Source organism: Mya arenaria, chromosome 11 (assembly GCF_026914265.1).
Source record: "Mya arenaria isolate MELC-2E11 chromosome 11, ASM2691426v1".
Taxonomy (NCBI): domain Eukaryota; kingdom Metazoa; phylum Mollusca; class Bivalvia; order Myida; family Myidae; genus Mya; species Mya arenaria.
In genome coordinates this window covers 10,798,087-10,814,716 of record NC_069132.1, presented here as the reverse complement: position 1 = coordinate 10,814,716, position 16,630 = coordinate 10,798,087, and the positions used below count along the sequence as shown (strand labels likewise).

The window sequence follows — 16,630 nt, the reverse complement described above, 5'->3', positions numbered from 1 at the left end:
CATTCTCAAGATATTGAGCGGAAATGTTTTTTACATTGGGGGTCGCCGCGACCTTGACCTTTGACCTAGTGACCCCAAAAACAATAGGGATCTTCTACACCTCATGACCAACCTCCCTACCAAGTTTGGTGAACCTAGGTCAAACCGTTCTCAAGATTTTGAGCAGAAATGTTTTTTATATTGGGGGTCGCCGCGACCTTGACCTTTGACCTAGTGACCCCAAAAACAATAGGGATCCTCTACACCTCACGACCAACCTCCCTACCAAGTTTGGTGAACCTAGGTCAAACCATTCTCAAGATATTGAGCGGAAATGTTTTTTACATTGGGGGTCGCCGCGACCTTGACCTTTGACCTAGTGACCCCAAAAACAACAGGGATCCTCTACACCTCACGACCAACCTCCCTACCAAGTTTGGTGAACCTAGGTCAAACCATTCTCAAGATATTGAGCGGAAATGTTTTTTACATTGGGGGTCGCCGCGACCTTGACCTTTGACCTAGTGACCCCAAAAACAATAGGGATCTTCTACACCTCATGACCAACCTCCCTACCAAGTTTGGTGAACCTAGGTCAAACCATTGTCAAGATATTGAGCGGAAATGTTTTTTACATTGGGGGTCGCCGCGACCTTGACCTTTGACCTAGTGACCCCAAAAACAATAGGGATCTTCTACACCTCATGACCAACCTCCCTACCAAGTTTGGTGATCCTAGGTCATGCGGTTTTCCAGTTATCGATCGGAAACGAAGTGTGACGTACGGACGGACTGACGGACTACCAGACTGACGGACAGGGCAAAAACAATATGTCTCCCCCAGAGAGGGGGAGACATAAATTTCAATAACCTAATTGTACGATTACCTTCATCAAGTGTGTGAAGTATGAAGCTTTTGGAACAAAGTACGGTATTTTGGTTCGAAGCTGGTTTGGTCTTGATAAAAAATATCATCCCTTTTTAGCAATAACATTTCAGTTGGCCAAATGTTTTGGGCAAGTCATGAGAAGGGAAACTGATCGAGAAGAACACATTTCTACGAGTACACACCGTTTATTTACAAATATTATTCTAAGCATTTAATAATAAATAACATAGCTAAATAAATATGCATTATTTATATTACAATGTAATAGTCTGAAACAAGACCACAATGTGGGCTGCAAATGTTTGTATGTAATCAATGGACATATAATATTGTAACAAGGGTATGGACATGAACCCACAGGTCAGGCACTTTTTTCAATGGGGTACAATTATAGTACCTACTGACCAATACAGATAATACCATCTAATGTTTGGTTTCTTTGTGTTTTTTCATAGATGACATTCTCTCATATCTGTGTCTGAGATCAAATGAACAGAGGAGTGCTGTCTATTTCATTTGACAAACAAATGGGAAAATTCCAAACTGTACCCATTTATTTTGGTTACTTTGCGGGTGCTTTAAAAAAAGTTGTATTTACTATGTTTATACTGCGGCATGGCATGAAATGGATACATGAATAAAATAATTTAATCTTTTTTATGGTGTCACACAATCATGAACACATATTTCATAACAAACCTAAACAATGGAAATACATGTGTGTTATACATGTTAGTACATTCAGGTATATATATGTATCTACTGCCTTTGCCGATTAGTTTTTTTTTTTAATTTTCTTTGTTAAAACATGTATATCAAAGCACTTATTAACTATCAAATAGTGCCTTAATTTAAAGTACACCATCAACCCCATTTCAGGTTGATTCTACTAAAAATAAGACTCTCAAAAGTCCATAATGTTCCAGAACAGGCATACACCGTAGCCGGCCAACTCAGTGTACAACATGTTCCAGCATGCCCTGTCGTATCAAGTGTTCACATTCAGACCTCAACAGGAAATGCTGAAATAAAGACATTTCTAATTTACGGAAAGAATAGATCAATTTCACTCAGATTGAAGGCTTTTCTTGTCATTTTCTGAAATGATTACTCGGGTAACAAGTTATACCAACAGTTGTTCACGATATCCAAATCAACATACAATCTAAATTTGAATGTTAAGAACACAAATGAGCATAATATACAAGGACAAAGTACTTTTGTATATGGATGTAACATATGATGTGTATAGAATTTGATAAAGAGCTATCATAGTCATGATGAATTCCCCCAAGATGCTGCCTGGACGCAGTAATGGTTACATGTAGAGTTGTTGAATTAATGAGTGAAATGTGAAAGAAATGGCAGGTGCACAACACCTTTTTCCATTAAGTCAAAAGCAATTACTCTTTCAAGACCGATGAAGTGTGACAGAAATGACAGGCGCACCACAGCCCAGCCCATGCTGGACAACATTCCTATGAAGTTTCATGAGTTCATTTATGACACATATCGTTTTCTTTACTTATTTAAGGGTCATAAGACTTGTTAAACTACAAAAAATGAAAGAGCCTATGCTTACCAACCTTCCTTTGAAGTTTCAGGAGTTAAAGTGCCATACTTTTGGAGCTTCATGCAAAGTTGGATTTTTAGAACATATTTTACTAAGTCAAGGGCCATAACTCTTGTAAGACAAAGTGAAATGTGACAAAAACAGCAGGTGTAAAACATCCCATGTTGACCAACATTACTATGGTGGGTGATAATGACATAACAGTACTTTTTAGATCGTTTTTTTTAAGATTTCAGGGTAGGGAGGTACAGGACAAGCGATGGATGCAACTCCACAGAGTCTGTGTGTAACTCCTATAGATGTACTCCCAGATAATTATATCTAGAGTAAATTAACAGATGTAGTTCTGACTTGGATTTGATCAATTTCTTCTATATTAAAAACATGGAATGTACTATATACCAGATTTTATGTCCATACCTGACTGTTTTTCTTCAGTACAACAACATTCCCATCCTGAGTCTCAAATTCCCCATGGTCAACAAGGCACCTTACCTATAACAGTCAATGAACCAACTTAATAACTTATTTAACATGGATCCATTATAATATTATGTGTCCTACATTGTATGCAGCAAAGGTAAATTGTATACTTCAAGGTTAATTGTATACTGCAAAGGTTAATTGTATACTGCAAAGGTTAATTGTATACTGCAAGGTTAATTGTATACTGCAAAGATAATTTGTATACTGCAAAGGTAAACTGTATACTGCAAAAGGTAAATTGTGTACTGCAAAGGTAAATTGTATACTGTAAAAGGTAAATTGTGTACTGCAAAGGTAAATTGTATACCGCACAGGTAAATTGTTTACTGTCTTATATGATTATAAACTTTTACTTTGTGAATGTGTTTAAGTACAACATGCTTTTCATTTTCAAAATAACCTTCATTTAAACTGTTTCAAAGGCAGCAGTATTAGTCAATAGATTCTATACTATAAATGTGATACTTTACCTCGATATATAGTGTCTTTGGCGGTTTCATGTCCTGTGTGAGATCAAGACCACCTGCTCCACCTATGGACCGCATGTAGTTGGCCAGACATTTGTTATACTGGCTAAACCACCGCACCTGAACCAGAGATTGTGGTACGGAATACTTGTAAACCAACAGTCATAGTGTAAGATCATAAGTTTGTACCTTTTAAATATTATCAAACATGAAATAATGTATGCACTTTCACTGTAGTGGCACAGTGCTACTGCCTTAAACAACTACCATGATTTTGTCATTCAATAATGATGTGAAGTGAATAAACAATACCTCAACCACCTTTTGTGGACCATGTCACTAGTTTAATGATAACTTGGCTTATCTAAATCAGAGCTTGTTACACTTTTCGAAGTCGAGCAGTAATTCTATATTATCTGAATGAGTGAAAGTGTGCAGTGTACCTCCTGTTCACTGAGGTTGTATTTGATTTCCTGTGGCAACACGCTGCCAAACTCCCACCGCATGTCCCGGATCCTCTTGATCCTGTTGTACCTGGAAAACACACAGCAACAATGAAAGATGACGGTCTACCTATACTCACCGTAAACACACAGTCTACCCATTGCTAACACAAGGTCTACTGACAATCACACAGTCTAAACACAATCATTGTTAGCAAACAGTCTAAACTTAATCTTTGTTAACACACAGTCTAAACACGATCAGTGTTAGCACACAGTCTAAACATAATCATTGTTAACATACAGTCTAAACTTAATCTTTGTTAACATACAGTCTAAACACAATCATTGTTAGCACACAGTCTAAACACACAGTCTAAACATAATCACTGTTAGCACACAGTCTAAACACAGTCATTGTTAACATACAGTCTAAACACAGTCATTGTTAGCACACAGTCTAAACATAATCATTGTTAGCACACAGTCTAAACACACAGTCTAAACACATTCATTGTTAGCACACAGTCTAAACACACAGCCTAAACACAATATTGTTAGCACACAGTCTAAACATAATCATTGTTAACATACAGTCTAAACACAGTCATTGTTAGCACACAGTCTAAACATAATCATTGTTAGCACACAGTCTAAACACACAGTCTAAACATAATCATTGTTAACATACAGTATTAACACAGTCATTGTTAGCACATAGTCTAAACACAATCATTGTTAGCACACAGTCTAAACACATTCATTGTTAGCACACAGTCTGAACACATTCATTGTTAGCATACAGTCTAAACACATTCATTGCTAGCACACAGTCTAAACATAATCATTGCTAGCACACAGTCTAAACACAATCATTGTTAGCACACAGTCTAAACACAATCATTGTTGGCACACAGTCTAAACACATTCATTGTTAGCACACAGTCTGAACACAGTCATTGTTAGCACACAGTCTAAACACAATCATTGTTAGCACACAGTCTAAACACATTTATTGTTAGCACACAGTCTGAACACATTCATTGTTAGCATACAGTCTAAACACATTCATTGTTAGCACACAGTCTAAAGTCAATCATTGTTAGCACACAGTCTAAAGTCAATCATTGTTAGCATACAGTCTAAACACATTCATTGTTAGCACACAGTCTAAACACAATCATTGTTAGCATACAACCTAAACACCACCATTGTTAGCACACAGTCTACACACAATTATTGTTAGCATACAGTCTAAACACAATCATTGTTAGCAAACAGTCTAAACACATTCATTGTTAGCATACAGTCTAAACACATTCATTGTTAGCATACAGTCTAAACACAATCATTGTTAGCATACAGCCTAAACACCACCATTGTTGGCACACAGTCTACACACAATCATTGTTAGCACAGAGTCTACACACAATCATTGTTAGCACAGAGTCTACACACAATCATTGTTAGCACACAGTCTACACACAATCATTGTTAGCACACAGTCTACACACAATCATTGTTAGCACACAGTTTACACACAATCATTGTAAGCATACAGTCTAAACACAATTATTGTTAGCATACAGTCTAAACACCACCATTGTTAGCACACAGTCTACACACAATCATTGTTAGCACACAGTCTACACACAATCATTGTTAGCATACAGTCTAAACACCACCATTGTTAGCACACAGTCTACACACAATTATTGTTAGCACACAATCTAAACACAATCATTGTTAGCATACAGCCTAAACACCACCATTGTTAGCACACAGTCTACACACAATTATTGTTAGCACACAATCTAAACACAATTATTGTTAGCACACAGTCTACACACAATTATTGTTAGCACACAATCTAAACACAATTATTGTTAGCACACAGCCTCTACATTATCATTGTTAGCACACAGTCTAAACACAATCATTGTTAGCATACAGCCTAAACACCACCATTGTTAGCACACAGTCTACACACAATTATTGTTAGCACACAGCCTCTACATTATCATTGTTAGCACACAGTCTAAAAACAGTCAAAACACACTCCTTGTTAGCACACAGTCTAAACACAATCATTTTAGTACACAGGCCATTTTGGCCAATGACCGTGATTTTTTGTTGCAATTTACTGTAAGAACAGCCTTCTAAAGCTGTTTTCCCATGCAAGAAATGCCCATTTTTCCCAAAGAAATTTTTCCAAAGTTGATAAATACAAATTATGTTGATGAATAAAAAAGCATTGAATTTCTTAAAAAATAAACAAAATCTTGACAGGACTAACTCTTTCACCGCATAATGTATGCATAAAAAAGTGAAAACATGTATATTTGCCATTATATTTTTTTTTTCTTCTAATTTTGTATTTTCCCAACCTGGTCTTTTTTTCTCCAATTTGCAAAGCACAGGCGGTTTATATATTTCCAAAAAAAAACACTGAATGAGATAATACTAGGCATACATTAATAGTTATTTAACTAGAATTCTGCAAGCTTGGATATTGTAACCTTAGTGCAATAACTCAATAACTGCATATAGAAATAGAAGCAGATATTGTGTTTTTGCACTAAGGTGACGATATGTCCTTTTTTGGAGGAGAGTCCATCAAATTATATAAAAATTTCTATGTAAAAGAAGTAAAACTTTGTAGTGAGGTCATTTACCATGCTATCGAACAGGACCTAGGTATTATGCAGACAAACACTGTTTCATCATGATTGCGTAAAAAAAATACACAAGTTATTGCATTAGATAAACCTTTAAAGTAAAAGGGGCGTAATCATCCCAAAATCAAACATTTTGACATTATGTCTACAAATACTGTCACTAAGTATCATCATGATTGATTACAAATACCGTAAGTGTTTATCTGCACAAGACAATTTCTAGTCTACTTTTCTTTTATAAATTTAGTAAGGTAGTTATAACAAAACTATGTTTCAGTAAGATTACATGGTAAGATGAGGATATCTACTTTGCAACGCCAATAGCTGATTAAAGTGGTATTACACAGAATTCAATATGTGGAGATACTACAGCATCAAACAGAACTATTAATGACGGGCCTGCTATACAGAGTTCCAATTCTGAAGATGACATACAAAGGTGTGAAGGACTGAGGTAACCTGTCTGATTAGAATTATTAGATCCAAGTAAAGAAGGTTACAATGACATTGATCTTGATGAAACTTACAAACCAAGCAAGGATGAATTTACTTCCACTGATACAGAAAATGAGACTGTATTAGGAAACAATCAATGGAAAACAGAGGTTTTAGCTAAGAAATTCATTGAAGAAAATCCCGAAACATATCAAGATCTAGCAAATGAAGACTCGAATAAAAAAGAAGCGGGAAAGAACATAGAGACATGTCCATCAAAAACAAATGAACAGTGTAACATTCTACAAAATAAGAGATGCAAACAGACAATAAAATTAATAATTTGAGCCACTTGGAAAGAGCAAAGCGTATGAGTATAAAGTAATGCAAACAATTGTAGGACAGTCACACATATCACGACTGGATAACTTTCTTGTTAGCAATAAACTTAAGCGAGCTAACGTCCGTGGAGATGGAAACTGCTTTTTCAGAGCCCCAAAAGAAAGATAAAATGAATTTATAACTGATGATGTACCAGGAAGAAGTGGTGTTTACGTTGAAACGTTGGACTCACAGGCAGTGCTAAAACTCTCTTTTCATAAGTCAGTTAGCTAAACTACTGTATAAAACTATGTGACCATTTGATCATTTATTCGTTGCGAAATAAACAAGTATTTTGTCACCTTTGGAACAAGTGCCAGTGCAAACTAGGCTCCTATGAGGTAGCTACATGTCTCATCAAAACACTATGTAAGCTTGTTAAAAAGGTTATGTGCAAGAGATTGTGAACATCAACAAAACAGAAATCAGTATGTAACGTCATCCTTTCTGTTCACACATACAAGTACCACAACTCAAACCCCTTTGCCACAAGTTCCTTGTGTCAGGACAATCTCAAATGGTATGTGAATCTGTTCACTCAACTATAAAAACAGCATAAGAACGTCTGTGTGTGTTCGTCGCAATGGATTACATGAAAGACAAACCTGTATGTTGTGGTTCCAATCAAATACAACCATGCGGTAGACTACAATAAATTTGTGAAAAATACTGTCCAAACTTAAATGTGTCAACCTCTGGTATGCGCATAAATGGGTACATGTTAAATTGAGTTAGGTAAGCAAATCCTCACCCAAAAGTGTATTTGTGAACTATTCATTTGAAATGGACTCATTTCTAGAGATAGCTATACCAACCATAACAAGGAAGACGGAAATGTTGGCCTTTGCACAAAGGAGATCGTTTCTTCACCTCTCACTTAATGTCAGCATAACAAACATAAATGCTGTGCCAGTCATCAGACGACAAAGATATTGATGTTGAATAAACATGAGTTTTTCAAAATGAACAGATTCATTTTTTCATACTGGAAAATGCTTTCCGTTTGTAGTAGAACTATTTACGGTATAAGCTTCATGTATAATTTCTCTGCGGAAAATAGTGAACACTATCTTGTGTATACATATAATCAGTGTGCAATGCAAAATTGTTTACATGTGTAATAATTATGATAAACGTTGGTACATTAACACTGAACTGGAATTAATAATCATGGCACATAGCCTTGTTTTTTATAATATAGTTCAAATTTTTGCACCATAAATGAATTATTAGAACATTTACTATACTATAATACTATAAATATAATCACTTATATTTGACATATTTTACCAAATGTTGCAATATTAAAGATCAATGAACATTTCTTATGTTTTGTGTTTGACATTTATGCCTAAAACATCAGGCAATAAGGTACCATGTGACATAAGGCACCTTATAGCATTCAGTTTTATCTGATTATTCCAATTGATGTTTATGCAACAAGGTACTAATTGCCATATGGCACATTATTTGTTTTACCTAATCACCTTAATATGCAAGAAGGTACCATGATACAAAATTAACTAATTAACCTTAATTATCCATTGTATATGCAATTCAAGGAACAATTTAAATAAACCATTTGAGATACTGGTAAGTGATAAAAGATTCAAAGTCCCAGAATCGTTTTCTGATTTTTTAGGAACCGCCAAACCTTTAAACTCAATTTACTCAAAAGTATGAAAATGTCGCTTGGTACCTTTTTTTCACCAATGGGACGATATGTCCCCTTTTCAGGGGACACCATGAAAAATGAAATTGCAGGGGTTTAATATTAAGCTACTTGGAAAAAAAAAGAACTCCAGTGATATTTTCAAATTTTGACTATGGTCATTTTCGAAATATTTAGCTGAAATAAACAACAGTAACATCAAACTGCTGTGCTACTTACAGATAGGCCAGAATACATCTCTTGTTTCTCTCGAGGGCAGCATGCCTGAGCTGAACGCCAGAAAACAGGCCGCTTTCCCCCGCTACAGTGGCACTCCTGAAATACATCTGACTGGGTACTGGATATATAGCAGCACTTATACTGTTTGGCTAGCTTTTATAACGACACAGTAGTGTCTGTCTGTAAAGTGAGGGGTCATGGATTCAAACCCAACCTAGACTTAAGCTTGTATATACATTTGGCACCCCACATGTATAACTGACATTGCACGTTGAGCCATACAGATCTTTGCGTATAGCAAATTGTGCAGTTAGTTACAAAAACAAACAAACAAACTTACACATCTTTCTGGTTTTCTTGAAACAGTGCTTTCATTTCTTCAAGAACTTGTCTGACTTTATCTTCCTGAAATACAGAGAATAACCATGTTGACGTTTTAACAGTGTTCAGTCAAGACAAGGCCTTGGTACTGAGAAACAAGAATCATCCAACATTTTGCAGTTTCCGATATTCCAACCGTGAAGGAGCACAACCTGCAATTTTTTTTAGCCAGTGTCAGCTTCAAGTAACTTCGAGTGCATTGTAATAATAATAATGGGTGTCAGTGATTTTTCACCTTTTAAGGAATGGGGCCAGTGTCCTTAAAGTTGTGATATTGGTCTATAGAGACAATATGCCCAAAATTGAGAATTAATTATTCTTGTGAAAGAAGCATTCATTATGGATTTCTAATGGGCAGGGTTTCAGCCGACCACTGGGTGTATTTATAAAGTTCCATGTAAATAAATTTAACAGTTTTAGTAGTGGCCAACATTATTTTTTTTTGCATCAACTGTTTTTTTTCAATCAATTTTGGGAAAAGGGCCCTTCTCAAAATTGGGAAAAAATATCATTGCTTGGTTGATTCTGATAGTTTTAATTGGATAATGAAGGTTTTGGAGGGTGCGACACCAAAAAAGGAAAGATATCTGACGATGTGACATTACACAATCGCAACTGACCGAGGTATTATGACTACAAATACAGTCACCAAGTTTCTTAGTTAGGGTAATAAATATTGAAGTCATTGTCTGCACAGGATATAAATATTCAATTTCTTAATGTAAAAGGGGAATAACCCTCGGAGATATACCACAGGATCTTTATCACAATTAGTTAATAAATAATTAAGTTATTATCTACACTAGATCAGTTCCTGCATTGACTAATTCGATTGATCCCAGACTGAGTTATAATGCCTACAAACACTGTCACCATGTCACATCATTATTGGATATTCCTGATAATATAACCATTTATGTTTGGATTCAAAATGTGGCGTGTCTGCATCTGTATGAGATTAATTTAACAGGACAATCTATGAGGTTCAAACCCATAACTGCCAGGATAACTTTAAAAAAAAAGAGTCAAGACTGCTGTGGCTAAAACCTTCGCTGAACCCACTTTGGTCAGGGCCTTTATCATAGAGAAAAAACAACAACACAAAGCCAATTTCTTTATTTTATTAGCACATAAAATAAAACACAAGCGACAATCACATTTCAAATACACATATAATCAGGAACAATAAAACCTCATAAATAATAAACACAAATAACAACAGCATTTCACATAATGAAATATAGAATCAGGAACAAGTCACAACTAAAACAAGTCAGACTGGATAAAAAACCAAACACAACCAAATCGTTTTCAATAGTAATTGGACATATTAGTTTAACTTCCCCTCTATAAGACCTTTCCCTATGTAAACACTGTCATGGTCCAGACCCGGGATTGATATTAATAGTTTAATTAGCCAAAGGTATTGGCTAAAAATTCTTTATGTGCAACTTTTGTGTGTTTATTTAACAATTCAGTGTTCTTGTGAAGTTATGTACAGTCAAAGAATATATTTTTATTCGGTTGACTTGTGGCAATAAGGGGAACAAAATGAATTTTTGTGGTAACCATAGATAAGGCCATCGCTATATGCTCCAAAATTTGTTACATTTTCAATCATGTTTCTGTAACTGACGCATTTAGTCCATCTAAGAGAACATCCTCTAGTCTTTTAATGATTTTTGTACTTTGCAGACTAGAAACAGGGATACATAACAAATGTCAAAATGATCCCCGAAATCAAAATGCTCAATGGAACAACTCTGTCATTTTCCATCAAAAACAACCTTTGATGTATATGGATGGTTAACAATGTCAGAAATCTTTACATTCAACCATGCTGCAAGTAGATCACGTAGTAATTTCAATTTAGCAGTTTAACTTAATGACTTTACACTTGGGAATCTTAATTATTTATGCAATAAGAGGGGTCTCAATATTTTTCAAGTAGAAACTGAAAGGTGATCATAGAAAGAAGAAGGTGGGTTTGGGGGGCACAAGGGCAGCTGCGCCCCATCTAGCCTTAATTAAGAAGCCGTTCTGAAAAAAGGAATAATATTTATATATCTTCCTAGAAACAAAGTATCAAGTTTTTTTAGTTTACCATCGTCTTTTTTTGCATTTTGATATTTATTGCACTTCAAATAAATGTGTGTTGGATACAAAGCGCTCCAAGTGTTGAAGACACAAATCAATTCAAAGACAATTGCTTTGAATACCACGATGTTAATTAGGATCGAAAATCAAATTGATCACATATTCACGTTGAAATTGAACGTATTGACTTTGTATCAATTTTATTTATGATAAGGGACATTTTAAGACCAAAATCATAAAATCTTACTTATTTAAAAGACAGCTGTTAAACTGAAAATAGCCGGGTCATACGGCCATTATCACCGCAGAAAGAACTCGGCCACCGGCCCTTATTGAGACCACTGCAATTATACACTTCCTTAAGAAACAGTTTGAACTAGGAAATAGAATTTATACATTTAAACAACAGAATTGATTGTACTCTCAAAAGCGTACCACGGTACAATGCAACCCCGATTAATATACTAATTTACATACTATGGTTCGTCCATACAAACAGCCGATTTAGAGTCTTTGACGATTTTTGTTTTGGCGACTCTATGCTAAGGGAATGTTCAGGGAACAAAATGAATATCTAGTCTAAAGTATTAGACGTGTTGTAAAACTGTGAACTGCAGTCCTACAGGCGCCCTTCATGTATATTTCGTTATGTTTTGACAGAATGAAATGAAAGAAAACCCATCAATCTCAAAGTCATTCGTTGGATATTTATTTTTTGTGTACGGAACTAAGGCCAAAAAAAACAACCTGTGATTCCGGTAACCCGACCGACCCTATTTTTTCCTCGCAGACCCTAATCTTTTTTTAGACATGAAAGTAAAAAAAAAAATCTTTTTTAAATTCTATCCTAAAAAATATATATTTCTTTAAATATATCGTTATTATTTTCATTGTTTGTCTTTCAATGTCCCCGGAGAATATACTTTCATTCCTAATTATGTATTACCGAGATGGGAAAACAAATGGCGGAGAGCGGCAAACCCTGTCCGATATCTTAAAATTGGCAAACGCATGTTTACGGTCCAAACACGTTGTTGATCCCCGGAGACATGTTTTGCTGTCTTTATAATGAAAATATTTTGAATTATAGTTCACGGTGTTATTTTAATATCCATATCCATGTCCAAAATAAAACTTACTTTTTTTACGATTAGGCTTTGCGTATATCATGCAGGCTTCTTCCGATTAGGCTTTGCGAATTGATGCAGGCTACATAACTGCCAGGTTCCAATACTCATTTCATGAATCGTTATATTAATTTATCCGCAACTATCAAATGGTTATTTATTTCGCCTTATTTAAGTCCATCAACTGAAATCCAAACAAAAACCTGCGAAAGTTATTAACACTTTTACATTTATTGGAATGTGTTGGCTGCAGATCAAACGATACAATTTGTGACGTCAGAGCACCAGCGGTGATAATATCAAAGGCGCATGCCTATAGTTTGTATCTAATTCGGTCAGTCGGATACCGTATGATCCCATTTGATTGCCTGGATTTCGCTTAGGCTGATACGAAAATACCATACGATCGAAAAATAATAACAAATAATCGTCGTCTGGGAATGTTAAAACAATGACCGAAATGTTTGAATTCACTATAAATATGAATGAAACTTTGATTATAGTAATGTAAGAAAATAAGATACGTAAAAATAAATCCCGCCATATCCGCGTTTACTTGTTCTTTTATTAACCTACCGGTACCTCCACTTGAAGGCCTAGTTTAAGGAGCTCACAGTTGACAAGAAAATCGGCAATTTTCCTCAAGCAAATCAAAATTTTAGTTGATAATTGACTGTTTGGCTAGAAGATTATCACAGATTTGTTGAAATTAAAGTGCTGGATTTTCCTAAAAACCGATCACGACTTATAATCGAGTATTGTATACAAAAAACATCAGATTTCATGGGCAAAATTGGCGGGAAAATACGGTAGTCGAAGGTAAGGAAATTATTTCAGACAGTAAACAATTCTGTTTTAGTGTTTTAGCCAGGAATTAAAAAGGGCAGGGTGTGCCAAAAAAAGGGCAGGGTGGGCCAAAATAGGGGCAAGGTGCTTACGCAAATGGGAAAACAATGCGCACAGTATTAGTTTTGTATTGTTGTAGAACAACCATGTACCTTTTCAAAGACCATGCATGTCCATGCACACATTGTAGTAATATCCCTACAGAATACTTCATTCATTAATTCTTCTTCCTTGTTCATTTTCACTTCAGACATTTTCTTTACCATCTCGGGTTGTTGTCACCAGGGCTCTCATAAGGCTGATTTTTTGGGGAGAAGTCACTTCTCCCACCAGTCAAATTAACGAGAAGTGGGGAGACTTTAAGGAGAAGAGATACTTATTGTAAACCCCGATATAAATATTGTGTCATGCCACAAAACTTAAAATTCACATTAACTTTGATTGCTTTTAAACTAGATGGAATGTTCATAAAGTGTTCTTTTTTGGCCAATCAAAAGTGTACTTGTCTAGAGTCTCCTTTTTGCAATGTATAGTTTACCTCCAAAAAGTGTCTAAAATAAAAACATTGACAAAAAAAGTACCATTTGAAACAATCAGAATGGCCTTACATAAGAGCTGTTAATAATATTTAAATGCAGGGGGCGAATCTTGTTTTGGTACGATCAGGCAGGGTACGAATGTCACATTCAGCTTTGCTGTTGTTTACTTGTCTTTGGTATTTTAAAACAAAATGACATTTTAAAATCTCTATCCTTAATGAAGAACTCACTAATACTTAATAATAGTACCAGAAAATTGAGAAATAAACTCCGAAAAATGTTATGACAAAATGGCGGTGTCTCGCCGAATCTTCTGCTTTTAAGCATCGTACAAATGAGGAAAATACTGTAAGTAAACGCTATATACAGCAAATAAAAAAGTTTGGAGATTACAAAACAAATTTTCATTATGAACATTCAACACAAAAACTATCAAATATTTGTCATGGAGTCAAGTATTTGATTTTCTTAGCGCCACATTGCCAATGGCAATGACCGTCTGCTTCAAAGAAACAATGTTCTAATTTTTTTTAGTGTGCCTTGTTTTTTACACTGTAATTATAATTTTTTTACTAATGCTTGACAACGTTTTTCATCATTTCTTCGCTTTTTCTATCGCAAATTAACAAACTTTTTTCATCATTTATCTATGTACATTCTGATTGGTTGACATCCAATGTCTCTGCCTACTGGGGACGTTTTGATAATTGGATGATATACAACCAATTATGGGATTAGGAGATTACTGATTATAAATGGCTAATTGCGATGTTTTGAATGCTGGAACAGCTGCCAAATACACCCTGATTGACATAATTTACAATTTGCTAAAAAATGTGGAAGAAGTCAATGTGATGATTTTCCACTCTATAGAAAAGACATATGACACCAAGTTATGAAATGTGTGAAAATTAACAACATCAGCATCAAGATCGACATTTAGAGGTACAACTTCGATGTCTCAGACAAGGAAAAATGTGTCATAATGAACAGCAATTAGCATCCTGATTATAAGCGTGAATTACCGTTAATCAGACCCGCGGTGATAACGGTCGTGTCCCTTAGCACGCACTGATCTGTGACAGATTAAGCAACAGCGACATTGACCAATGAAATACTTTTAGGGCCTAACTTTGTGATAAACAAGGATATGAATGGTCAGAAGGGCGAAAGGGAGCAGGAAAAATATGACAGGGTGTGTAAAAAGGGGCAACGGGGCAGGGTAAAAAAAGGGCAGGGCGGGCCGCCCTTCCATTCCGCTTTAGCTAAAACACTACTGTTTTATCCGACTTTTTGTAAATAAGGAAACGCATAGATATAACATAACTGATCTGATGCAACAGAAAATTGCATGATATGGAAAGTGTAAAAAAAAATAATCCCGACCGACCCTATTATTTTTCGCCATGTTACCGGAAACACAGGTATTTTTTTTTTTGGCCTAATAAAAAATAACATTATCTGGTAATATTTCTTGATTTTATGATATTTTATAGACCCAATATGCTTTAACCCGGAATCCCGATTGGAATAACTACCGACTTTTGGTACAAATCAATTTATATGTGAAGGATTTGCCATTTCATAAAAAAAATAATCTGTCAACAATCAATTATTAAGCATTCGCCTATGGAGCGGGAGGTTGTGGGTTTGATCCCTCGCCGCGTCATACCAAAAGACGTTAAAAGTTGATACAAGTAGCTCCCTGGCCTGGCGCTTGGCATTTAAAGGGTAGTGCATGGAAAAGTGGTGTACTCAGTACTGGTTTTACCCAGGAAAGTTGTAACCCTGTGTATCGGTGCTTTACACAGAGCATATGAAAGAACCAAGGGGTCTCTTCGAAAAAGAGCAAAGGTATAGCACCCCAATTTCCTTGTATCCCACCACTGTCTCTTCAGCCTGCTGTCCCTTCAGCAAAAACAAAGGACCCCTTGGAAATAAGTGCTTGCACTTTCATGGGTTATCCCGCAAGGTCTAAAGAAATACATACATATCTTCATACATACAAAGGTTAAACAAGTTTCATTTATGCGTATTATTTTGGCTAGTACCATTGTATACTGCTTCATTTAATAATAAGTATATTAAATGCAGACTAGCATTCTTAAATTTGAGAGTAATGTTGTCGTGTAACCTAAAGAATACCCGCAAAAATGGTGGTGTGTAGCCTCGATTCCATTCGCGAAAATACATTATAATATTAAGCATTACAGTTATTTCACCGATTAGAGCTTACATTAAAGGGTGGTAAGGTGCCATCTGATGAACGATGTAATTCACGTATCATTTCAAGGGCCTTTTCAGCTAACATGACGTTTGAACAAGATGTTTCCCCAGCTTGTCAATATAATTGTGTTGATATTCCCGCAATATTTGTAAGAACGATTTCAATTGGAAGAATTTGACCAATAGATTGGA

The 16,630-nt window shown here is 35.5% G+C and overlaps 1 protein-coding gene across 1 annotated transcript; it reads right to left on the bottom strand.

Moving 5' to 3' along the window:
- Nucleotides 1-1,043: 1,043 nt before the first annotated feature.
- On the bottom strand, nucleotides 1,044-16,600 carry LOC128208188 (DNA replication complex GINS protein PSF1-like). Its single transcript, XM_052911622.1, has 7 exons — nucleotides 16,449-16,600; nucleotides 9,563-9,627; nucleotides 9,223-9,318; nucleotides 3,838-3,928; nucleotides 3,398-3,514; nucleotides 2,862-2,936; nucleotides 1,044-1,890 (listed from the first exon to the last, which is right to left on the bottom strand). The coding sequence occupies exons 1-7, from the start codon at nucleotides 16,521-16,523 to the stop codon at nucleotides 1,822-1,824; spliced, it is 588 nt and encodes a 195-aa protein (XP_052767582.1). The 5' UTR covers nucleotides 16,524-16,600; the 3' UTR covers nucleotides 1,044-1,821.
- Between the last annotated feature and the right edge of the window lie 30 nt (nucleotides 16,601-16,630).